This window comes from Enhydra lutris, unplaced genomic scaffold, assembly GCF_002288905.1.
Source record: "Enhydra lutris kenyoni isolate GAN:26980312 unplaced genomic scaffold, ASM228890v2 scaffoldscaffold42, whole genome shotgun sequence".
Taxonomy (NCBI): Eukaryota; Metazoa; Chordata; class Mammalia; order Carnivora; family Mustelidae; genus Enhydra; species Enhydra lutris.
Genome location: NW_019154126.1, coordinates 13,454,665 through 13,479,917, shown reverse-complemented (window position 1 = coordinate 13,479,917; position 25,253 = coordinate 13,454,665). Strand labels below are relative to the sequence as shown.

At 36.9% G+C, this 25,253-nt stretch overlaps 1 protein-coding gene across 3 annotated transcripts in view; it reads left to right on the top strand.

Moving 5' to 3' along the window:
• LOC111155604 (zinc finger protein 438) overlaps positions 1 to 25,253 on the top strand; it is a 172,566-nt gene that overhangs the window by 122,040 nt on the left and 25,273 nt on the right. The window contains exon 1 of one of the 3 annotated variants that reach the window (XM_022515866.1): positions 25,083 to 25,098. The exons of the other annotated variants lie outside the window; for them this stretch is intronic. Within the exon in view, the coding sequence (XP_022371574.1) occupies positions 25,094 to 25,098 (5 nt within the window). The 5' untranslated portion in view covers positions 25,083 to 25,093. Of the gene's footprint in view, positions 1 to 25,082; positions 25,099 to 25,253 lie in introns of those variants that run through there. 3 annotated transcript variants of the gene reach the window in all.

Here is a 25,253-nt window from a genome sequence, read left to right as displayed (position 1 = left end):
ACCCTGAGATCATGACCTGAGCCGAAGGCAGCGGCTTAACCCACTGAGCCACCCAGGCGCCCCTAAAGTATTTAGTTTTAGGGGTACCTGGGTGGCTCAATCAGGTAAGCATCTGACTCTCAATTTCAAATCAGATCATGATCTTAGGGTCCTGGGCTGGATCCCTGCATCAGGCTCCCCACTTAGCAGGGAGCTGCTTGTCTCCCTCTCCCTCTGTTCACTTTCTCTGTCTCTCTCTCTCAAATAAATAAATCTTAAAAAAAAAAAAAATAGACACGTAAAGTATTTAATTTTAGTCACCTTAAGTTAGTATTCTGTTGCCGTTGATCAGCAGCAAAAATTTAACAGTGAGTCGGTAGCCAGAGACTGACTATTAAGACTATCGCCAGAGCACAGAAGGTCCTATAAGTGTCTTTACTAACTGCCAAGAGAGTGTACGAGGAACTAGCTCTTAAATGGTTTTCTGTATCTTCTGAGATATTTAAGGAAACTGGAATTTAAGTGATTTTTTTTCCTTTCGCATGCCATTTCTCCTTTTAAAATAATGTTGCCATTGTTCCTTTTCCCTCCCACTTCCTTTTTCTTTCTTTGGTGATTGCTATTTATTCACCTTTCCCCTGCTCTTTAGCTCACACAGATGTTGATAGTCCTTCTTCTTGCCTAACTTTTCTTCCCACCCACTCAAACTCATCATTCACTGTCCTTGGCCCTCATCTCTCCGCGAACATTTGTAAAAATTAAAAGAGCCTAACAGAGTCTGCATGGGTAATCATTCCGGTGTCAGGGCGCTCGAGGACACACACAGCAAACACTTCCTACTTGCCAGGTCAAGCAGCTTCCTCTCCCACCTGGAGCCCAGGCCAGCTGTTGGTAATGAGGTGGGAACCTGAACTCTCAGGAAACTCAAACTTAGATGTTGCCTCTGAACCATGTTGTCCTCCAAACACCTAAAGCAGTTTGAGTTTCGGAAATTTCAGCAAGAAAAGAAGCTACTGAGATGACCGCCCCCACCCCCCAACACACACACACTTTATTTTCTCTTAGGTTTAAATAAATAGTAATAGGAGCAAATCCCTAGTTCACAAAATAGGAGAAGTATTGTACCACTGAAAACAGTAGAGATAAACTGTCTGTGACAGATAGGACTATTCTGCCCATGTAAAGTTTTTCCTTTTTAAATAAAGCTTTGTAAGAGCATTCTATGCAAAAAGATTCCATGTATGCTTTTTAAACTTTTTAGTTAACTTTGAGTGAAAATTCAGGTTTTGCAGTGGTTACTTTGTTCTACGAGTCCTCTGGTGAATCAGTTTGCTATATGAGAGGATGCAGTAATCTTATTTGGGAAGTTTTATTCATTAACAGAAGGTACCACGATAAATTTAGCTTGGGTCACAGTGTTTAATTTAATAGTATTACAATAATAACTACCATAATTAGTTTCAGATTTGCCTTCCTTCCCAGAGGACAAGATTTTTTTTTAGTTTTCTGATGCCTATTTAAAGCATGAGAATGACAGGAAAATTAATGTCATGACCTTTATAGCCTGTTTATGGTTTTCTATGTTGTACCCTAAAGGATTTAGGGAGTAGTATACATCTAAAATAAACCACTTAGTACGGACAAGTAAAAATTGGGTTAATTGGGTTCACCTGATCCTCAGCTGGTAGCACCTCAGTCAAGACATTTCATATTAGACAAAGGAGTACCATTTTTATGCTATAAAATTATCCTTTAAACTATACCTGTACATTCTGTGGTGTCTTATAATGAAAAGCATTTTTAAAAGGCTTGTTTTTCATATATGTAGGATTTTTTCCTGCTATTATTTTATCTGGTTTGTCTTTTTCAATTAGGAAATCACTTTGTCTTCTCGTTTCATGGCAAGAATGTACCGACACCAACTAATGGGCGATGGTCCATGACATTAATACCCACTTCCTTTGGGTGATATTGGGCAGCAGCACTTTCTCTTACAACTGACTCTTTTTTCCTCTCTAGTCTGTCAGGGATTTTCCATAAACAATCACCTTTCTAAATCCTTGAGCTCTGAAACTTGGTTTTCGTTTTATTGTCAGTGTTTGTAAATCTCAACAAAGAGCAGTGTTTTTATATTCAGCTAGAGCTGAGAAAAATATCTAGGCATGCTGGACTCTTTGAAACTTTTGGATAGCTGACTGAAAAATTCCTGTGGCAATTTTTGCAAATAGTGCTTTAGGAGCATTTTCATATGTTGTTGGCTAAGTCAGTATAACTTCTTTGAGTGACAGTTTGGTAATATCCATAAAAATTTTAAATCAACCTAAGAAACTCCTTACTGTGCTTTCATCCCACAGATGGACTTACATGGGGTAAGAATGCACACAGTAGCTTTGTTTTTGAGAGCAAAAGACTGAGAACAATCTCATTGTCAGTCAGTGGGTAAATGGTTAAGAAGTTGTGGGTCTATGCAATGAGATACTACACAACCTTGAAAAAGAATGAAGAGGAGGCACCTGGCTGGCTCAGTCAGTTGAGCATCCAACTCCTGATTTCAGCTCAGGTCATGATCTCAGAGTCATGGGATCGAGCCCCACTTTTGGCTCCATGCTCAGCATGGAGTCTGCTTGTCCCTTTCCCTCTGCTCCCCAGCTCCTAAAATAAATGAATAAATAAAATCTTTAAAAAGCTGAATCTTAAAAAAAAGGTGGGGGGGGGAATGAAGAGGATCCATAGGTGCTGATACAGAGAGCTCTTGAAAATATATTAAATGAAAAAAGAGTAGCATATATCATCTGCCCTGATTGGGGATCATATACATACAGACTGTTTCTGAAAGGAGACCCACACTGGTGCTAAGAGCTGTTGCCTCTGAGGAAGGAATACAGGTTTATAGAATGAGAGGGAGGCTTGTTCATTTTTGTTTTGCTTTTTCCGTTTTGGAGATAATCATTTTCTGATAACCTAAGTATTAGACAAATGCCATGGGGGGGCATAAAATAACAAAAATTCAGCTGATGCTGAAAAGGTAAATCTGTGACTAGAGTGCTCCAGGGAAAAGATGAAAGTTTGAATTATTTGAGAAGAGGAAGAAAAATCATGGAATCATTTGTTAAGCAGCCGCTCACACACCCACAAGAACATAAAAAATATGGATGAAGTTAGCAGGAAATAGAGCAGTGATGTGGTTTTTTTTCTTTAATTGAAACAGTCATTGTAAAGCTAATTGATGGGATTTTAATTTAATGCAGACACTGTAGAGGAGGAAGAAAAAAGCTAAAGATGGGAGCAGGGCTGAGAGAGAAATGGCCTTTCCTGGCAGTGCTGCAAGCATGTGAGAAAGGAAGTGGCGCAGGGGGTAGAACTAGAGTCTGTTGAAATCCCACCAGTGGGTCCATGGTGATGAAACCAAAACACAGTGGTGCTTGGCCGCAGGTAAGATTTAGGAGAGAAAAAGAATGTGAGGAATCCAAAATGATGTTGAAATTATACTAATTTGCTGTAAACCTGCTTCGTTTAAAGATGATTGCATCACTGAATGTAGACAGGAGAAGAGCACTAATGGCGGAGATACGATTATTTCTAAGTAATGAATTAAATCTAAACTGACTGAAACACCACCAGCCTGAATGATCCAAGGGAGTGAAATAATGAACAGTTTCACAATATGTATCTATATCATGAATGTGTGAATGACAGCATCTTTATTTTATGCATTTCTTTTACTGATGAGTGTCATTTATTACCAGATGGTGCAGTTCTTTTCACGTTGCTTTCATCTTCATAATGGTAACTTCACTGGCCTGAACATCTTCATTCTTTGAGCATTGAGAATCCAGGCGGGAAATTCTAAGGATGCTCTCGCTGGTGTAGAAACACCCAAATATTTTTCTTACATCTGTATCTTTTACGTTTGAAGAAATAAGAAATGGAAGGATCCTGTTTGTTAAAAGCTGCCAAAACTTGAGTGTTTTTAAATTGGACTAAAAAGCACAAGACCTTTTAACAGAAAAGCTGCAGCATCAGCGAATTGCACGTAGAGATAAGGCTGGGAATCATTGTTTCCTAGGACTTTTTATCGGTAGGTGATGACACGTAAAATAGTGTTGATCTGTCTGAAAAGCCCCAGCCTGGTACTAGAGAAATTGATAATGGGACTTTTTTCTTTTTTTCACAGTTATGTAAGATAATTTTTAAGTCATTTTAGGAGTGTTTCAGTCCTTCTAAAAACACAACCAGGCAATCTGTCATGATCAAAGGAAATTTACTACTGAAAAAATTAATTTAGTCAATTATCTGTCACTTTAAGTTATGGAAAAGTATAATAATGGCAAAATTAAAAGATACTGTTTCAGATTTTAGAAATCACTATTCATGAAAAGATTACTCAGAATTTTAGGAACTTACTATTGCACACTGAAAGATTTAAATGGTAGGAAAAGCACTAGGTGAAACTGTGCATGTATTATTAAATAATTTTTAGCACTATTGTTTTTATAGGACTAGTGACTTTTATTCGTTCAGTAAATATTTACTAAACCTTCTTATAGACCAGTCACTTCTAGATTCTGGAAATACAGAGATAAATATGACATTGTCCCTGCCATCAAGAAAATTACAAAATTAAGGGGAAAATAGACAGGTTTAAACAGATGCTGCATGCTATGAGAGAGCCAAAGTGTGTTGGAAGATAATGGACAGAGCAATAAAAATAACTTGAATTGGCCAGGTGGACATTGCAGAGGAAGGTAAGTAGGAATTATGTAGCAAGACAGAGGAGAGAAGGCCTTTCCAGGAAGAATTGTGGAGGCCTATGAGTGAGTCAACTCGTTTGGTTGCCTTGGAAATGCAGCTCTTAATAATGTAGCATCAGTGACCCCATAGGCCAGTGTGTGGAAGGCTTCATGTGCTGTGCAAAAGAGGTTGGACTTTATCTTGTGGACAACAGGGAGCCATTGAAGAAGGAGTTGAGGGCTAGGAAAAGTAGGATTTGCATTAAAAAGACCATTCATGGTGGGCATCTGGCTGCCTCAGTAGATGAAGCATGGGATCCTTGATCCTTGGGTTATAAGTTCGAGCTTCAGACTGGGTATAGAGATAACTTAAAAAAAAAAAAATCATGGACCACTGGGTAAAGATGACAGTTGGAACTCTGTTGAAACACTGGAAGATATATTTTTCCAGGAAGAGGAAAAATAAAAGAGAGAAAACATAGGAAACAAAGAGTAACTGTCCAGGGAGGGTGGACATCTGAATAATAAGAGTTTGGGGCAGCGGGCCCGGGGAGGGGGAGAGACAGAGAAAAGCAAGTTAGGAAATCTCAAAAAACAATTGGATAACCAAGGATCTGAATGTAAGAGTTTCCAGATTGAAAAGGCCCACCAAACACTTGGCAAATGGATGAAAATATGCTGAGATACAAAATTGTGAAATTTCTAAACATTGTTTCCATAGAGAAAAAATAAAAACAGACTGCGTAAAAAGGACCACAAATAACTTTGATTTGTTAACACCAACACTGGAAACCAAAAGATGGTGAAACAACGCCTTTAAATTTCAACCTGCAATTCTATACTCAGAAAAATGATTAAGCAGGATTTTTGTTGATGGGGAGAGAAAAATACAGATTGCCCTCCCTACTCCACAGTGGAGCAACAGTAGATACTGCCTAAAACTGACCAGTCAAGAAGTAGAATCATAAGCATGTTATCCACAGATCCGGAGATACAAATGCCAGAAAAATCAGCTCTGAGAATTGAAAGTGCTTGTCTCTGGGGATCTAACGTACAACATGGCAGCAATAGTTGGTAATACTGTGTTGTTTCCTGAAATTGCTAAAAGGGGACCTTAAATGTTGGCAGTGTGCGTGCACATAACTGTGTGAGATGATGGGATATGTTAATTACCCTGATTGTGGTAAGCATTTCACAAAGTATATACATGTCATGTCATCATATTGTACACTCTATGTACAGTTCTGTCTGTCATACCTCAACAAATCTAAATAAAATAAAAATTGTTTTCATTAAAAAGGAAAGAGGGAGATTTCTAGCAATATCACAAAGAATAGTTGAAAAGATGGAAGCCAGGAAGCAGGGAGACAATTGAGGAAGCTGTTATAATAGCAGCAAGTCCTGGCCTAAAGCAGTAATGGGTTTGGAGCAGAGGTGATAATTTTGAAAAACATTTTCAGAGGAAGCAGGAACTACTTTCAGTCTGCAGGTAGGCAAGTGGAGATACGTAGTAAGCAGAGAACATTTCACCCTGGCACCTGGAAACCAGAAATATAAATGTAGAGTTGTACTTAGAGCCACAGGAGTTGGAAGAAATTGTATAGAAATCCTGTGAAGGAAAGAGAAATGAAGGTCTCAGGCTAGAACATATTTTCCTGAATAGATTTTGATTGAGACAGAAAAATGCCCTCCCCAACGTCCTGCATTGTTCAGTCATATGTATAGCACGTGGTAAGGAACCTGAGTGTATCTATGTACACTTTATAAGAGCAAATGGTTAGATCTTACAGTTGAAAATAACATTGTTGGGGCGCCTGGATGGTGCCTTGGGTTAAGTCTCTGCCTTTGGCTCAGGTCATGGTCTCAGGGTCCTGGGATCAAGCCCTGCATTGGGCTCTCTGCTCAGCAGGGAGCCTGCTTCCCCCTCTCTCCCTGCCTGCCTCTCTGCCTATTTGTGATCTCTCTCTCTCTCTCTCAAATAAATAAATAAAATTTTAAAAAAAGAAAAGAATGTTGTTTGTGTTTCTAAGTATATTCTACTGTATCTCCTTTTTTCCCTTGGAAATGCCAAAGATAGTAATAACCATTTCTTTACTTTTGGAAGAATCCTGGAGAACTTGGTTAACAGAACGCACTGTTTTTTGAATAGTTGTTTTGTTTTTTTACAGTGTATTTTCAACACATAAGATCTAGTTTAGTGTTTTCTAATCAGTCAAACCAGTTATGTAGTATCATCTCTCCCTTCCCAATTTGGGGAAACTGAAACAGGAAAAAGGATAAAATGACGTCTCCAAGGCCACACAGTAAGAAGTTTTCATTTAAAACATTAGTCTTCTTACTCAGTTTGCTGATCCTTTTACAATCTTTAGCTCATTACATTGGACTTAACTCATTGAGACTGGGCTGGAACATGGTCCTGATAATCAAGGGTCAATCTAGTCTTGTAGGGTTTTTTGGAGAGCAGTAGTGAGCATCTGGTGAGACCACCTTAACAACACATCTAAAAAATTAGGGGAAATAGGACTTTGTACTTCAAGAGTTTCCCAAACTCTAAGTAGAAAAGAAGTTACCTTGAGGGGTCTTAAACAAATTAGTCCCCCCCAGGATGACTCTGTAAAGCACTTTATTCTGTCAGTGGCTGACATTCAGAAATATCTGAATTTAAAGAGGGGCTTTCTTACTGAACTCATTAGCGGTGTGCAGTCATTTAGGGAAGGAAGGAGATTGTCAAATATTAATACATTATATTAATGAAGCATTAAGAATTTTCTAAGTAGATCAAAATTTATAGATTCTCTTTCAGCTTTCCTTATCCTTTAGTACCAATTTGAGAATTTTATTATTTGTTTCTTAAGTAGGACAGAGATAGGAATAAGCTCTTATTACAATTGAGCAAATGCAAATGGTGAATACTGCTATTAGTCAAAATTTATGTACTATAAGCTTATATTACTTTAACAAAATGGAACCTTAAGGGATTCGGGTCCTCTTACTTACGTAAAGATCTCAAAAAACATGAATTCAATCATTGCCTAGAAGAGGAAGTTTTTTAAATCAATGGAATATAGTATAACTACTTTGGAAAACAAGCAATTAATTACTTATAAAGTTAAATATACAGTTAATATACCACCCTCAGCTAAATTCCACTCATAGGCTTTCACCTGAGATGCGAACACATTTATCTACACACAGACTTGGACACAAATATCTGTAACAATATTTACATGAGAGCCCAAAATTGGCAACAAGGAAAATGCCCATCAGTGTTTATGGATAAACAAATAGTGGTACAGACATAGGATGGAATACTGTTCAATAAGAGAAAAGATTAGCTGTGTACAAGAAGAGAATTCATACTGTTTGATTGATATGAAGTGATATAAAATCCTTGAACAAGCAAAGCTAATTATAGTGACAGGAAGCATCAGTGACTGCCTGGGTCTGGCGATGAGGGGTGTGGAGATTGACTACAAAGAACACAAGGGAATGTCTTCAGGTAATGAGGGAACTTTCCAAAGTGATATTCCCGTTTTGTTTTTTCTTAAAATATATCTGGGATTTATTTCAGATATGGTGGGGTGAAAGACACAGGGAAAACCACCTTTGAAAAAGGAATTTCTCTCTTAACAGCTCCTAAGAGGAGAGGGCACAGGTTGGGAAGTTCCAGGGTTGGACAGGAGGCAAAAGGAGCTATGGGAAGGCATGGCTTAGAGCCTTTATTGTGGTTTTCCTGGGAGAGGCAAGGCAGGGCAAGATAAAACAGTTTACGATTGGCTAGTGTGAATTATTTCAGCAGCTCCAGGCTGTAAGGTGGTCCTGGCTGTCTGGTACCTGGCCCTGGTGTGATTTAGGCCAGGGAAAATGTTGGCAAGTTGGGTGGACAGTAAAATAATAGAGTTGGTTGGGGATATGGACTCTGGATTGATTTGTTTGCATATGAAATGAGTGTTCACAGGGGAGTTGTTTGCTGTCTGCAGGATTAGCGAGCCCTGGAAGGGGCACTCTGTCCTACCAGCTGGGTCCCTAATATGAATAAAGAATGTGATTAGTACACAGGAGTATATGTTTGTGTATATGTTTGTTCTATGTAAATTATATCTCAATAAAATTGATTTGAAAGCTAAAAAAAAATAGTGATAGGTAGTAGACACATGTACTTAAGTCAAGCTAGGATAATTCATCCTCAAGTGCATTTCATTTTTTCAAACAAGACCTGAGTATATAAAGGACAGGAGCAGTGTTGAATACTTCACAAGTATGAATTCATTTCAGCAGTTCCTTTTTTTCCTCCTCTGTGTCATGATCAGTTTCATTTCCTTAATACATTAAAAGAAGGTGGCATTTTCAGTTATGTGTTGTTTGGGGTTATACAACCTTTCTCAGTCCTTTGCTGCCATGTTCCTAAGGTGTAGTGTATGTATTCTTAGGGTGGAAAACCAAAGCTTCAGTGAGCTTCTTCCTCAATTTCTTGGGTAATAGAATTTAATATGTCTCATAGCATGCCTTGCACTAGGTTCCAGAGTTGAATATCAGTAGTCATGAGGAATTTCTTCCTTATATGCAGGCTAAACTTGCCCTCTTATGTGTTTCCCTCACTGGTCTTTGCTGGAGCTCCAGAGGGTCCCTCCAGTCCTTCTTCCAAGTAACTTCTCTTCATATATCGAAGATGACTATCATTTCTCCCTGAATTCTTTTATTCCGCAAGTTCATTCCTTTCCCAGCTTCCCTAAATCACCTTTGCCCGTTACTTTGTTCCCATTCTTTGTTTCCCTGATTTTCCGTTGATTCTAGTATCTAGCACAAAAAGGTTCTCTGCATATTTCCATTGACTTGGTGCATACTTGTGTGTGCATTCATGTGTGCATCAGAAAAAAGGGAGGAAGGGTGGAGAGGGAGGGAGAACCTGCATGTGGGAGAGCAGGAACATGTATAAGAATTCAGGAATCAGGGGCACCTGGGTGGCTCAGTGGGTTAAGCCTCTGCCTTCGGCTCAGGTCATGATCTCAGGGTCCTGGGATCAAGCCCCGCATCAGGCTCTCTGCTCATCAGGGAGTCTGCTTCCCTCCGCCCGTCTGCCTGCCTCTCTGCCTACTTGTGATCTCTCTCTGTCAAATAAATAAATAAAATCTTTTTTTAAAAAAGGAATTTAGGAATCAGACACACACCTGAGGACATTAATTCTGACTCATCCTAGTGACCTTGCACATGTCACTTCATTTCTTTGAGCCTACGTTTCTTACTTGAAAGATAACTGCTGATCCTCAGGTGAGGCTAAGAGGTATGTGTGAATACCTGGTAGGTCACACGCATAATAGGCACTCAGTGCAGAATAGTTACTGTTGGTGAAGCTCTCAACTGTGGATTTACCCACTCCAGTTCTAGCATCAAACCTAGAATGTAATATTATTTTTTCAGTGTTCCAAGATTCATTGTTTATGCACCACACCTAGTGTTCCATGCAATACGTGCCCTCCTTAATACCCACCACCAGGCTCACCCCTCTCCCCTCCAAAACCTTCAGTTCGTTTCTCACAATCCACAGTCTCTCATGCTTCGTCTCTCCCTCCAATTTACCCCAATTTACTTTGCCTTTCCTTCTCCTATTGTCCACAGTGTTATTACTAATGCTCCACAAGTAAGTGAAACCATATGATAATTGACTTTTTCTGCTTGACTTATTTCACTCAGCATAATCTCCTCCAGTCCTGTCCATGTTGATGCAAAAGTTGGGTATTCATCCTTTCTGGTGGCTGCTTAATATTCCCTTGTATATATGAACTGTATTTTCTTTATCCATTCGTCTTTGAAGGGCATCTTAGCTCTTTGCATAGTTTGGCTATTGTGGACATTGCTGCTATGAACATTTGGGTGCATGTGCCCCTTTGGATCACTACATTCGTGTCTTTAGGGTAAATACCCAGTAGTGCAATTGCTAAGTCGTAGGGTAGCTCTATTTTCAACTTTCTGAGGAACCTCCATGCTATTTTCCAGAGTGGCTGCACCAGCTTGTATTCCCACGAACAGTGTAGGAGGGTTCCCCTTTCTACGCATCCTCGCCAACATCTGTCGTTTCCTGACTTGTTAGTTTTAGCCATTCTGACTGGTGTGAGGTGATATCTCATTGTGGTTTAGATTTGTATTTCCCTGATGCCAAGTGATGTTGAGCACTTTTTCATTTGTCTGTTGGTCATTTGGATGTCTTCTCTGCAGAAATGTCTGTTCATATCCTCTACCCATGTCTTGATTGGATTATTTGTTCTTTGGGTGTTGAGTTTGTTAAATTCTTATAGATTTTGGATACTAGCCCTTTATCTGATATGTCATTTGTGAATATCTTCTCCCATTCTGTCAGTTGTCTTTTGGTTTTGTTGTTTCCTTTGCTGTGCAAAAGCCTTTGATCTCGATGGAAGTCCCAATCGTTCATTTTTGCCCTTGCTTTCCTTGCCTTTTGCAATGTTTGTAGGAAGAAGTTGCTGCAGCTTAGCTCGAAGAGGTTTGCCTGTGTTCTCCTCAAGGATTTTGATAGATTCCTTTCTCACATTGAGGTCTTTCATCCATTTTGAGTCTATTGTTCTGTGTGGTGTAAGGAAATGGTCCAGTTTCATTTTTCTGCATGTGGCTGTCGAATTTTCCCAACACCATTTGTTGAAGAGCCTGTCTTTTTTCCATTGGACATTCTTTCCTGCTTTGTCAAAGATTAGTTGACCCTAGAGTTGAGAGTCTATTTCTGGGCTCTCTATTCTGTTCCATTCATCTATGTGTCTGTGTTTTGTGCCAGTACCATGCTGTCTTGATGATTACAACTTTGTGATAGAGCTTGAAGTCTGGAATTATGATGCCACCAACTTTGGCTTTCTTTTTCAACAGTCCTCTGGCTATTCGGGGTTTTTTCTGGTTCCATATAAATTTTAGGATTATTTGTTACATTTTTGTGAAAAAAATTGATGGTATTTTGATAGGGATTGCATTAAATGTATAGATTGCTTTAGGTAGCATAGACATTTTCACAATATTGTTCTTCCAATCCATGAGCATGGAACGTTTTTCATTTCTTTGTGTCTTCCTCAGTTTCTCTCATGAGTACATGATAGTTTTCTGAATACAGATTCTTTGCCTCTTTGGTTAGATTTATTCCTAGGTTTTGGTGCACTTGTGAATGGAATTGACTCTTTAATGTCTCTTTCTTCTGTCTTGTTGTTGGTGTAGAGAAATGCAACTGATTTCTGTGCATTGATTTTATATCCTGACACTTTACTGAATTCCTGTATGAGTTCCAGCAGTTTTGGAGTGGAATTTTTTGTCTTGTCCACATAAAGTATCATATCATCTGCAATGAGTGAGGAGTTTGACTTCTTCTTTGCCAATTCAGATGCCTTTTGTTTTTGTTGTCTGATTACTGAAGCTAGGACTTCTCATACTATGTTGAATAGCAGTGGTGAATAGTCCTGTCATGTTCCTGACCTCAGGGGAAAAGCTCTGTTTTTCCCCATTGAGAATGATATTCGCTATGGGTTTTTCATAGATGGCTTTGATGATATTGAGGTTTATACCCTCTGTCCCTGTGCTTGAAAGGGTTTTGATTAAGAAAGGATGCTGTACTTTTTCAAATGCTTTTTCAGCATCTATTGAGAGTATTACATGTTTCTTGTTCTTTCTTTGATTAATATATTCTATCTCATTGATTGATTTGCGGATGTTGTACCAACCTTGCAGCCCAGGAATAAATCCCACTTGGTTGTGGTGAATAATCCTTTTAATGTACTGTTGGATCCTGTTGGCTAGTATTTTGGTGAGAATTTTTGCATCTGTTCATCAAGGATATTGGTCTGTAATTCTCCTTTTTGATGGGGGTCTTTGTCTGGTTTTGGGATCAGGGTAATGCTGGCCTCATAAAATGAGTTTGGAGGTTTTCCTTCCATTTCTATTTTTTGGAACAGTTTCATAAGAATAGGTGTTAATTCTTCTTTAAACGTTTGGTAGAATTTCCCTGGGAAGTCGTCTGGCCCTGGGCCCATGTTTGTTGGGAGATTTTTGATGATTGCTTCAATCTCCTTACTAGTTATGGGTCTGTTCAGGTTTTCTGTTTCTTCCTGGTTCACTTTTGGTAGTTTGTATATCTCTAGGAATGCATCCATTTCTTCCAGATTGTCAAATTTGCCTGCATATAGTTGCTCCTAATATGTTCTTATAATTTTTTGTATTTCTTTCGTGTTGGTTGTGATCTCTCCTCTTTCATTCATGATTTTATTTATTTGGGTCCTTTCTCTTTTCTTTTTGATAAGTATGGCCAGGGTTTATCAATCTTATTAATTCTTTCAAAGAACCAGCTCCTAAGTTTGTTGATTTGTTCTTCTGTTCTTTTGGTTTCTATTTCATTGATTTCTGCTCTGATCTTTCTTATTTATCTTCTTCTGCTGGGTTTAGGCTTTCTTTGCTGTTCTTTTTTCAGCTCCTTTGGTGTAGGGTTAGGTTGTGTACTTGAGACCTTTTTTGTTTCTTGAGAAAGGCTTGTATCAGTATATACTTTCCTCTCAGGACCGTCTTTGCTGTGTCCCACAGATTTTGAAACAGTTGTGTTTTCATTATCATTTGTTTCCATGAATTTTTTTAATTCTTCTTTAATTTTCTGGTTGACCCATTCTTTCTTTAATAGGATGCTCTTTAGCCTCCATATATTTGAGTTCTTTCCTACTTTCCTCTTGTGATTGAGTACTAGCTTCAGAGCATTGTGGTCTGAATATATGCAAGGAATGATCCCAGTCTTTTCGTACTGGTTGAGACCTGATTTGTGACCCAGGATATGATCTCTTCTGGAGAATGTTCCATGTGCACTAGAGAAGAATGTGTATTCTTCTGCTTTGGGATGGAATGTTCTGAATATATCTGTGAATGTCCATCTGATCCAGTGTGTCATTTAAGGCCTTTATTTCCTTGTTGATCTTTTGCTTAGATGATCTGGCCATTTCAGTGAGGGGATTGTTAAAGTCCCCTACTTTTATTGTATTAATGTCGATGTGTTTCTTTGATTTTGTTATCAATTGGTTTATATAATTGGCTCCTTCCATGTTAGGGGCATAGATATTTAAAGTTGTTAGATATTCTTGTTGGACAGACCCTTCAGGTATGATATAGTGTCCTTCTTCATCTCTTATTATACTCTTTGGCTTAAAATCTAATTCATCTGTTATAAGGATTGCCACCCCAGCTTTCTTTTGATGTCCACTAGCATGGTAAATTGTTTTCCACCCCTCACTTTAAATCTGGAGGTGTCTTTGGGTCTAAAATGAGTTTCCTGTAGACAGCATATCGGTGGGTCTTTTTTTCATATCCATTTTGATACCCTGTGTCTTTTGATTGGAGCATTTAACCCATTTACATTCAGGGCAACAATTGAAAGATATGAATTTAGTGCCATTGTATTGCCTATAAGGTGACTATCGGTGTATATTGTCTCTGTATAGGCTCTCTCTTTGCTTAAAGGACCCCTTTCAATATTTCCTGTAGGGCTGGTTTGGTGTTTGCAAATTCTTTTAGTTTTTGTTTGTCCTGGAAGCTTGTTATCTCTCCTATTTTCAGTGATAGGCTAGCTGGATATAGTATTCTTGGCTGCATAGGTTTCTCATTTGGTGCTCTGAATATATCATGCCAGTTCTTTCTGGCATGCCAGTTCTTTCTGTGGTTAAGTCTGCTGCCAATCTAATATTTCTACTATTGTATGTTACAGACTTCTTGTCCCAAGCTGCTTTCAGGATTTTCTCTTTGTCACTAAGGCTTGTATGTTTTACTATTAGATGAGGGTTTTGGATCTCTTTTTAGTGATTTTGAGGGGGATCTCTGTGCCTCCCGGATTTTGATGCTTGTTCCCTTCACAAATTAGGGAAACACTCTGCTATAATTTGCTCCAATATACCTCCTGCCCCCTCTCTCTCTTCTTCCTCTGAGATCCGGATTATTTTAATATCGTTTCATCTTATGGTATCACTTATCTCTTAAATTCTACCCTCATGGTCCAGTAGTTTTTTATCTCTCTTTTTCTCAGTTTTTTTATTCTCCATCATCTTCTATACCACTAATTCTCTCTTCTGCCTCATTTATCCTAGCAGTAAGAGCCTCCATTTTTTATTGCACCTCATTAATAACTTCTTTTATTTCAACTTGGTTAGATTTTAGTTCTTTCACTTCTCCAGAAAGGTTTTCTCTAATATCTTCCATGCCTTTTTCGGGCCCAGCTAGCACCTTGGTAATTGTCATTCTGAACTCTAGCTCTGACATATTACCAATGTCCGTATTGATTAGGTCCCTAACTAGCAGTACTGCTTCTTGTTCTCTTTTTTGTGGTGAGTTTTTCCACCTTGTCATTTTATCCAGATAAGAATATATGAACCAGAGAATAAAATACTAAAAGGGCAGCAAAGACCCCAGAAAAATATATGCTAACCAAATCAGAAGAGACCCACAACTGGGAGGGGAGAAGAATGAGGGAAAAAATTTAAAAAAAATTTTTTTTAAATAATAAATAAATAAATAGACGGGTGAATAGAACAGAGCTACTACCCTCTTGATTCTGTGTGTATTCTGGTCTCTTAGAAGAAACTACCTCCCAAAATTTTAACAAAAGAAAAATTATATATATACAAAAATAAGGGTAAACACGTTGAAGGTATGGAATGTGACTGTAAAGATGAAAATTTTTAAAGAAGTCCTAAAAAAGTAATTGATAAGTTGCTTGGAAAAAGAAAAAAAAGAGGAGAGAATGTGATCAGGCTGGAGACTAGAACAAAGCCATGTGCTAGATTTAGGGTATATTTTAATCTATTAGAAGAAATTATATCCCAAAATTTTAAAGGAAAAAAACCCTACATGTATACAAAAAATAAGGTTAAATACAATGAAGGGATAAAATATTACTATAACAATGAAAATTTTAAAAGATTTTTTTTAAAAAAGGTATTGTTAAGATAAACTAGTTAAAAAACGTTAAAAGAGGAAAGCGGAAAAGTTTAAAAACTAGAATAAGAAAAAATTTTTTGTTTAATTTAACTTTGCAAGACTAAAGGATCATGGGGAAAAAGCCATGAATTCTATGCGTTGCTTTCCCCTAACTCTGGAGTTCTGCTGTTCTTGTTAATGGTAAACTTTGTCTTGGCTGATATTCTTGCTGATTTTCTGGGGGAGGGGCCTGTTGCAGGGATTCTCAAATGTCTTTTCCTGAGCTGGAATTGCACCGCCCTTTCAGGAGCCAGGCTAAGTAATCTGCTCGGGTTTGCTCTCAGTAGCTTTTGTCCCTGAATGCTTTTCATAGAGCTTTGGAGGATGGGAATGAAAATGGTAGCCTCCCAATCTCTAGCATGGAGGAGCTGAGAGCTCGGGCCCCACTCCTCAGTGCGCCCTCAGAGAAAAGCAATCAATCCCTCCCGTCTCCCTGGTCTCTGGCTGCGCTCCATGCTCACCCAGCCTATGACTGAGCGTTTCTTTCTGTGGCGCACAGCCCTGTTTGGAGTCTCCAAACCCAGAAGATTCCTGCTGCTCACTCCCATGCCACTTCTCCTAGAGGAGGAAGGAGGGGGTCTCTCCAGATCTGCCACTTGTGGGATACCTGCTTGAAGAGCATGGCCCGACTATGCCTTGGATCACAGTTTAAGGTCACCGTGAGCTGTGAACTCACTGCTTGGCTCTGTCTCTCTAGCCAGCTTCCCTGCTCCGATACCTGGGAGCTCTGCCACACTCAGACACCCTGGTCTTTCTGTGACCCCGCAGGTCCTGAGACCACATTGTCCTCCCAAGGGCTCCACCCCCGCTTAGCCTCTGGAGCAATGTCCCTCAGTGGACTAGACTCCTGAAAGTTCTGATTTTGCACTCCACTGTTCCACTGCTTGCCAAGAGCCTGCCCCCTCCCCCTGTGGTCATTCCTCCTGTATATTGCTTCAGATTCACTTCTCTGCACGTCCTACCTTCCAGAAGATGGTCACTTTTCTCCTCCTAGAATTGCTGCTCTTCTCTTCTATCTCCTGTTGAGTTTGTAGGTGTCCAGAATGGTTTGATGACTATCTTGCTGAACTCCTGGAACCTGATATCATTTCAGTCTGCTACTCCTCTGCCATCTTACTTCTAACTCTAGGAGTTCTTTATAGATCTTGGATATCAGCCCTTTGTCGGTAGTGTCATTTGTGAATATCTTCTCCCATTCTGTGGATTGTCTCTTTGTTTTATTGACTGGTTTAGTTTTTTGTTTTTTTGTTTTTTTGTTTTTTGCTATGCAGAAGCTTTTTATCTTGATGAAGTCCCAAAAGTTCATTTTCACTTTTGTTTCCTTTGCCTTTGGAGACATGTCTTGAAATAAGTTGCTGTGGCCAATGTCGAAGAAGTTACTGCTTCTGTTCTCCTCTAGGATTTTGATAGATTCCTGCCTCATGTTGAGGTCTTTCATCCATTTTGAATTTATCTTTGTGTATGGTGTAAGAGAATGGTTGAATTTCATTCTTTTATACATAGCTGTCCAATTTTCCCAGCCCCATTTATTGAAGAGACTGTCTTTTTTCCACTGGCTTTTTTTTCTTGCTTTGTGGAAGATTATTTGATCATAGAGTTGAGGACCCATATCTAGTCTCTCTACTCTGTTCCATTGGTCTATGTGTCTGTTTTTGTGCCAGTACCATGCTGTCTTAGTGATCACAGTTTTGTAGTAAAGCTTGAAGTTGGGTAATGTGATGCCCCCAGGTTGTTTTTTCTTTTTCAACATTTCCCTAGCAATTCGCAGTTTTTTCTAGTTCCATACAAATTTTTAGAATCAAAAGTCACCCTAGAATCAAAACAGGAAGGCCTATGGGTGGAGCACCTGCCCAATCACATTATTTTAACATACAAAGAAGAGCCTTTTATAAATTACCAATGGTAAGGCACCCAAAACTTTTTAAATATTTTCATATTTCAGGTTCTCCTGGCCACTTTTTTGCATTATGGCGTTTATCTAAACGACAGTGTATCAGGCATGTATGACATGTATGACATGTTTCTTCTCTAGGAAATGGTTCCCTAGAAATAATAATCTATGTGAACAGCCACATTGCAGCTCTAGTTGGTGCCATATGCACACAAAAGAGCATGCACTTAGTCACATACTCATACCGGGGTTAATGTGTTAATAACAAAGACAAGGCAACATCTGCCTTAGCTTTCCTTAACTAGGAATAAATGGGAGAGTTCCATTTCTAGAACCATCAAGCTGTCACTTCTCAAGTAACCAATTCACCTAATCTTCATTTTTAATCAATCCTTAAAAAATGACATATTAACTGAGATTAAGAGTACTCATATGAGTCATTTAGAAAGTGTATTATATTAAATCTTGCTGTAATTTATGGCATTCACTGTTTGCATTTGTTAATATTTTTTCCTCTCAGGTAGATTTTTCTACTTACTATATCTTTCAGCATTCAAGTGAGAAAGTCAGGTTATAATTGTTGGAAATTGTTCTTACTGTGAAGGACCCACTGACTGCTAGTCCTATATCATGGTGCCTTGAGTAAAGATGCATATTGACTTTGCTTATATGATATTTGAAAATTACTTGGATCTTATGTGACTTTTTATGCCACTTTTCCTCTAGCACATTTATATAATGCACTTTTAATTCCAGCCCAATCAGAAGATGCAAGATTATGATTATTCATAAGTTTTCTTTGATAGGCATAGGTGCATTTATTACATAATTTATTCATTTTTCATAATTACAGTAGAATTCAATACAACAGTGCTTTATATGGTAGAGGAAGAAATTAGATTCCATTTGAGCAAATTTTCTACTTTAAATACCAAAATATTGGAGGTACAGGTAAAATTATTTTAATGGCACTCCTTATCTCATATCGCATTCCATAGCAATAATATAAAGAATTGGCTTTTTTTTTTTTTTTTTTCTGATGGCAAAGACAGTATTTATTCATTTGGGAAACTTAGTCATATATCCATAAACATAAAAAGGAAAGAAAAAAACAGTAATTTAATCCCCCATTCAGAAATAGCCCCTTTTAGAGGTGGCTCAGTTTGTTGAATATCCAACTCTGGATTTCAGCTCAGATCATGGTCCTGGGGTCCTGGGATTGAGCCCTGTGTTGGGCTCCATGTGGGGAGTCTGCATGAGATTCTCTCTCCCTTTCACACACACTCTCTCTCTAAAATAAATAAATCTTAAAAGAAAAAAAAGGTAAGAAATATTCCCTTTTAATATTTGGTAGTTTTTCTCATACATACATGGGGGAAAGTATTGAACCATACCTCTCCATAACCAGCCCCTTTCATACAAAAATATATGATAAGCATTTTTCATATTTTAAATACTTTTAGAAACATTGTTGATAATAGCTTTATTGTAAAATTGTATGTTAATTTACTTAGGGTTTTACTTTTAGTGTGTATTTTAAATGGCACCCTGAAGAATTTTAAAAGGGTGCTAAAGATGATGGTAATTAAGATTGATGGCAGTATAGCTTTGCACATTATAATGATAACTTTCGGAAGTGGAAGGAAGGTCCGAATCAAAAGGAATGTGGAACTTTAAGGCTCAGGATGCATATTGCAAAAATAACCCCCAAAGAGTCTTCATGCAAATATCTCCCATTAAGTAGGTTGCCTTAATGGGAGTTGGTTTCTTTTGCTGTGCAAAAAGCAAAATTTTGGTGTACTTTATTGTTTGTTTTTGCTTTTGTTTCCCTTGCCTGAGGAAAAAAATGTTGCTCAGGCCGATGTCAAAGAAATTACTACCTTTGGTTTCTTCTAGGAGTTTTATGGTTTCACAATTATTTCTTTAATCCATTTTGAGTTTATTTTTTTGTATGGTGTAAGAAAGTTACCCAATTCCATGTAGTGGTCCAGTTTTCTCAACATTATTTATTCCCTGTTGTATATTCTTGCCTCTTCTGGCATAGATTAATTGACCCTATAATAATGGGTTTATTTCTGGCATAGTTTGTTCTTTTGATCTGTGTGTCTGTTTTTGTGCTGCTGCCATACTGTTTCGATTATCGTAACCTTGTAATATAGTTTGAAATCTGGAATTGCGATACCTTTAGCTTTGTGCTTCTTTCTCAAGATTGCTTTGGCTATTTGGGGTCTTTTGTCATTCCATACAAATTTTAGTATTATCTTTTCTAATTCTGTGAAAAAATGCTATTGATATTTTGATACAGATTACATTGAATCTGTGATTGCTTTGGGTACTGTAGACATTTCAGTAATACTCTTCTAGTTCATGACCATGGAATATCTTCTCATTTGTTTGTGTTGTCTTTAGTATCTTTCATTATTGTTATAGTTTTCAGAGTATAGGACTTCTAACTCCTTGGTTGAATTTATTCCTAGGCATCTTGTTCTTTTTGGTGCAATTGTAAATAGATTGTTTTCTTAATTTATTTTTCTGCTACTTCATTATTAAGGCACAGATATGTAACAGATTTCTGCATATTAATTTTGTATCCTTTGACTTTATTGAATCCACTTATAAATTTTATTAGTGGAATCTTTTTTTATTTATTTATTTTTTGGTTGGAGTCTTTAGGTTTTCTATATATCATATCATGTCATCTGCAAATAGTGAAAGTTTTACTTCTTCCTTACCAGTTTGGATGCCTCCTATTTCTTTTTCTTACCTAATGACTGTAGCTAGAACTTCCAATACTTTGTTGGATAAAAGTGGTGAGAGCGGATATCCTTGTCTTGCTTCTGATCTTGGGGGAGAAGCTCTCAGTTTTTCCCTTTGAGTATGATGTTAGCTGTAGGTTTTTCAAATATGGCCTTTATTATGTTGAGATATGTTCCCTCTAATCCACTTTGTTGAGGGTTTTTATTAGGAATGGATGTGGTATTTTGTCAAATGCTTTTTCTACATCTATTGAGATGATAATGTGGTTTTTATCCTTTCTCTGGTTAATGTGATGTATCATATTGATTGATTTGCAAATATTGAACCACCCTTGTATCCCTGGAATATATCTTACATGATCATGGTGAAAAATTTTTTAATGTATTGTTGAATTCAGTTTGTTAGTATTTTATTGAGGATTTATTGCATCTGTGTTCAACGGGGATAGGACCTGTAGTTTTCTCTTTTTGTATTTTCTTCGGTCTAAAATTTAGTTTGTAATTTTTACATTTATGTTTTGAGGGAGGTTGGTCTGGAGGTTTCTTCCCTTCTAGTGACTTATCTGGTTTTAATATTGTATAGTATCTATATAATACTGACCTCAAAGAATTAGACTGTTAGAATTCACCCTCCTTTTCAGTTTTCTAGAAGAATTTGTATATAATTGATATTGTTTCTTCTTTAAATATTCAGTACATTCCAGCAAACCAACCACTGCAGACTAGAGTTTTCTTCAAGGGAAGATTTTTAACTAGAAATTCAGTTTCTTTTAAAATATAAGGTAACTTCTTGAATGAGCTTTGGTAATTTGTCTTTTGGGAGAATTGTTCACTTAGTTTAAATTATCAAATTTATTGCCAAAATGTTGTTTGTAATGATCCCTGTTATCTTTTTAATAGCAGTAGTATCTATAATGAGGTCACCTCTCCCATTCCTGATACTGGTCATTTGTGTTTTCTTTCTTTTGATTAATTAAGCTCAAGGTTTATCATATTTATTGATATTCTTGAAGAATTTGCTTTTGATTTAATTTATTTTTACTTATTTTTCTGTTGTTCCTTTCACTTATTTACTCCAGTCTCTTATTTCTTTTCTTCCACTTAATTTGGGTTAAGTTTGCTTTTTCTGGGTTTTAAGGTAGAAACTAAGGTCATTGACTTGAGGCCTACTTTCTTTACTAAAAGAGATGCTTAGTACTCTAAATTTCTGTGTACTGCTTTTTGATATGTTGTTTTTGCATTTCATTCAGTTCAAAAACTTCATTATTTTCATTTTGGTTTCTTCTTTGAATCCATAGGTTAGTGTGTGATTTAATTAACAAATATTTGAAGATTTCCCAGGAAATATTTGTGTTTTTTGTTTTCTACTTTAATTCCACTGTGGTCAGAGAACACACATTATATGACTTGAATCCTCTTTAGTGTACTGAGACTTTCTTTATGACCCAAAATATGGTCTATCTTGATAAATATTTCATATGCAGTTGAAAACCATGTGTATTCTATGGTGTTGGGTGGAATGTTTTATAAATGTTGGGTCAAGTTGACCTCTAATATCTTTAGTGATTTTCTGTCTCTTACTGAGTATTGATTATGAATTATTTTCTACTTTTCCTTACAGTTCTATTAGTTTTTGCTTTATGTATTTTGAAGCTCAATTATTTGGAACATAAACATTTGGGATTATTACATCTTTTTAATGAGTTGACTTTTTATAATTATGAAATGACCTTCTTTATGCCTGGTAATATTCATTACTGATATAATCTACTTTTTCTGATACTAATATAACCACTCTTTCTTTTATCTAGTGCTAACATGATATATCTTTTTCCATTCTTTTACTTATAACCTATTTGTATCTCCATATTTAAAGTGCCTTTCTTATAGGCAACATATAGTTGGGTCTTGCATTTTTATCCAAACTTTATCTTTTATTGAAATATTTATATCACTTATAATTAATACGATTATTGATATGATTAGGTCTTGGTCATCTTGATATCCCATCTATTTTATTCTCTTCTATTCCCTTGAAAAACAGTATTTTTGTGATTCCATTTTTTTAATTCTTGGTTTTTAGCTGAAATTCTTTTTTTTTTTTTGTGATTTTAGTTGTTGTCTTGAGATGTATAATATACATGTTCAACTTAGCATAATGTACCTTGCAGTCATATTATACCAATTCACTGATAATAAAAGAACTTTACAATTGTATACTTACATTTCTCCCTTCTCAACTTTTGTCTGACTGTTATCATGTATCATTTTACATATGTTATAAACCCCACATTGCATCCTTAATTCTTTTTATTCAAATAGTTATATTTTTAGGAGATTCAACTATTAAGGGAAAAAAAGCCTTGTATGTTTACTGTACAGTTCCACTTTCTATTATTTTTCCTTCCTATGTATAGATCCATATTCTAATCTAACATTCCTTCTGCCTAAAAGACATTGTTCACATTTTTATAGTGTGAGTGAACTTGTAATGTATTTTTCAGCTTATATATTTATAAAATATCTTCATTTCTCCTTTATTTTTTAAAGATACTGTCTGTGAACATAGAATTCTACATTACAGGGTATTTTTTTTTTTTTTTCAGTATTTTAAAAGATGTGGCTCCACTGTCTTCTCACTTGCATTGTTTCCAACAGGAAATCCTCTATATGTAATGTTCTTTGGAATGCCTTTAAAAAAATTTTATTTTTAGCAGTTTTGAGCAATTTGGTCATGATATGCTTTGGTCTAGTTTTCACTTTTTTAATGCTTCGGGTAGTTTTGAGCCTTTTGGGTCTGTGTGTTTATATAGTTTTACTCAAGTTTGGAAACATTTCTGCCCGTTATTTCTAAAATGATTTTTTTTGTCCTTCCATTTTTCTTCTCTCCAAATATATATTAGGCTGCTTGCTTTGAATTGTCCTATAGCTCTCACTAATCATTTCTTCCTTTCTTTTCTTTCTTTCTTTCTTTTTTTTTTTTTTTTACTCTCTTCTCCCTGAGTTTCATTTTGAAAAATCTCTAATTACTGTGTTTTCAAGTTTGCTAACATTTTCTTTTGACATGGATAATATGCTGTTAATCCCATCCAGTGTATTTTCTTTTTATATGTTAGAGTTTTCATCTCTGGAAATTTTATGTAGGTCTTTTTTATATCTTTCCTGTCTGTATTTAACTTTTTGATCATATGAAATACAGTCCTTACTTAATTACAGTTAGAACTTAATGTTCTTGACTGCTTATTCTAATGAGTGTCAGTTCAGGGTCAGTTTTGATTATTTTCTGCATTATGGCTTATGTTTTCCTGCTTCTTTATATGCTTGATAATTTTTAATTACATGTCAGGTATGAAGTTTATTTTGTTGGGTGATGGATGTTTTTGTAGGTCTGTTCTAAATGTACAGTTAAGGCACTTGGAAATAGTTTGTTTCTTTTCAGTCTTGCTTTACAATTTGTTACATGAAACCAGAGAAATGCTTGGTGTGGGGCTTGATTATTTCCTCTGCTAAGGCAAGACCCTTCTTTATCCTCTACTCGACGTCCTGTGAACTAGGAGTTTCTTCAGTCTGGCTGGTAGGAAGGGGTGATATCCCTGTGTTTCTGTGAGTATAGAGCAGCTTGGATCTTCCCCTGACCTCAGGTAGTTTCTTTATTTGCATGTGCTGATCAGTTACATGTGCGAATACCTGATAGAGACTCTCTTCTTTGCTCTTTCTTTCTCCTTCCACAGCTCTCTTTTCTCCATTACTCTGGGAATCTCCACCAAGGTTCTCCCTTCCTACAACGTTATCATATGGCTCTTCTCATTTGTTTCCTCTCCCCCAGGAGAACAGTCTCTTGTGATCTGATGCCCAATTTTTTGAAATATTGTTTCACATATTTTGTCTATATTTTGGGTTGTTTTAGGCAGCAGGATAAATCTGGCCTCTTTTACTCAGTCTTGGCTGTCCTAGAAGTCAAGCCTTTTAACTTTGGCTAATTTTCTATTTTAAAACACTTAAAATTTTAAATAGAAAAATTCATCCATCTTTGCCTTAACGGCTTCTGTCTTTGGTGTCATGCTTGAAACACTTCTGTGTTTGACGGCTTATAAAATACTTACCTATATTTTTTCAATGTCTTTGACTGCCTTATTTTTATATTCAGATGTTTTGAATATACATTATATTATAGACAATTCGGAAAATAGCTAATTTGGAGGCAGAAACCCCTGAAGTGCCTCAACAGACACATGGCCAGTACCCATCTTAACCTGTTTCCTGTTCTGCATTTTGCTATCCCTTCATTGTTTATATAGTTGTAATCCTAGGGTATATGTCATTTACCATGTTCATTCAGTACATTTTCCATCTTCCTATATAACCTTTATAGTTGTATCTTAATGACTGAATTATATTTCATCCAATGAGTACACTGCAATTAGTGCAATTATGCTAGCTTTACCTATATTGCTAAACATTTGAGTTATTTCTTCTTAAATAGAGTATATGAAACATAATCTGGCAGGCATTTTCAGGGAATCTTAATTTTGCCTACTTTTTTTTTTTTTTTTTTGCCACTGTGGACAGAGATGCGGGTACAGTTCCTCTCTCGCTGTGTCATTGCTTCCACCTCCGGGCCTAAACCAGTACCCTCTGGGCATCCCTGTCTGTGTGCAAATGAGAAGGAAATAAAAACATGAGTTTCAATAGCCAAACTATGGAAAGAACCTAGATGTCCATCAACAGACGAATGGATAAAGAAGATGTGGTATATATACACAATGGAATACTATGCAGCCATCAAAAGAAATGAAATCTTGCCTTTTGCGACGATGTGGATGGAACTAGAGGGTATCATGCTTAGCGAAATAAGTCAATCGGAGAAAGACAACTATCATATGATCTCCCTCATATCAGGGAGAT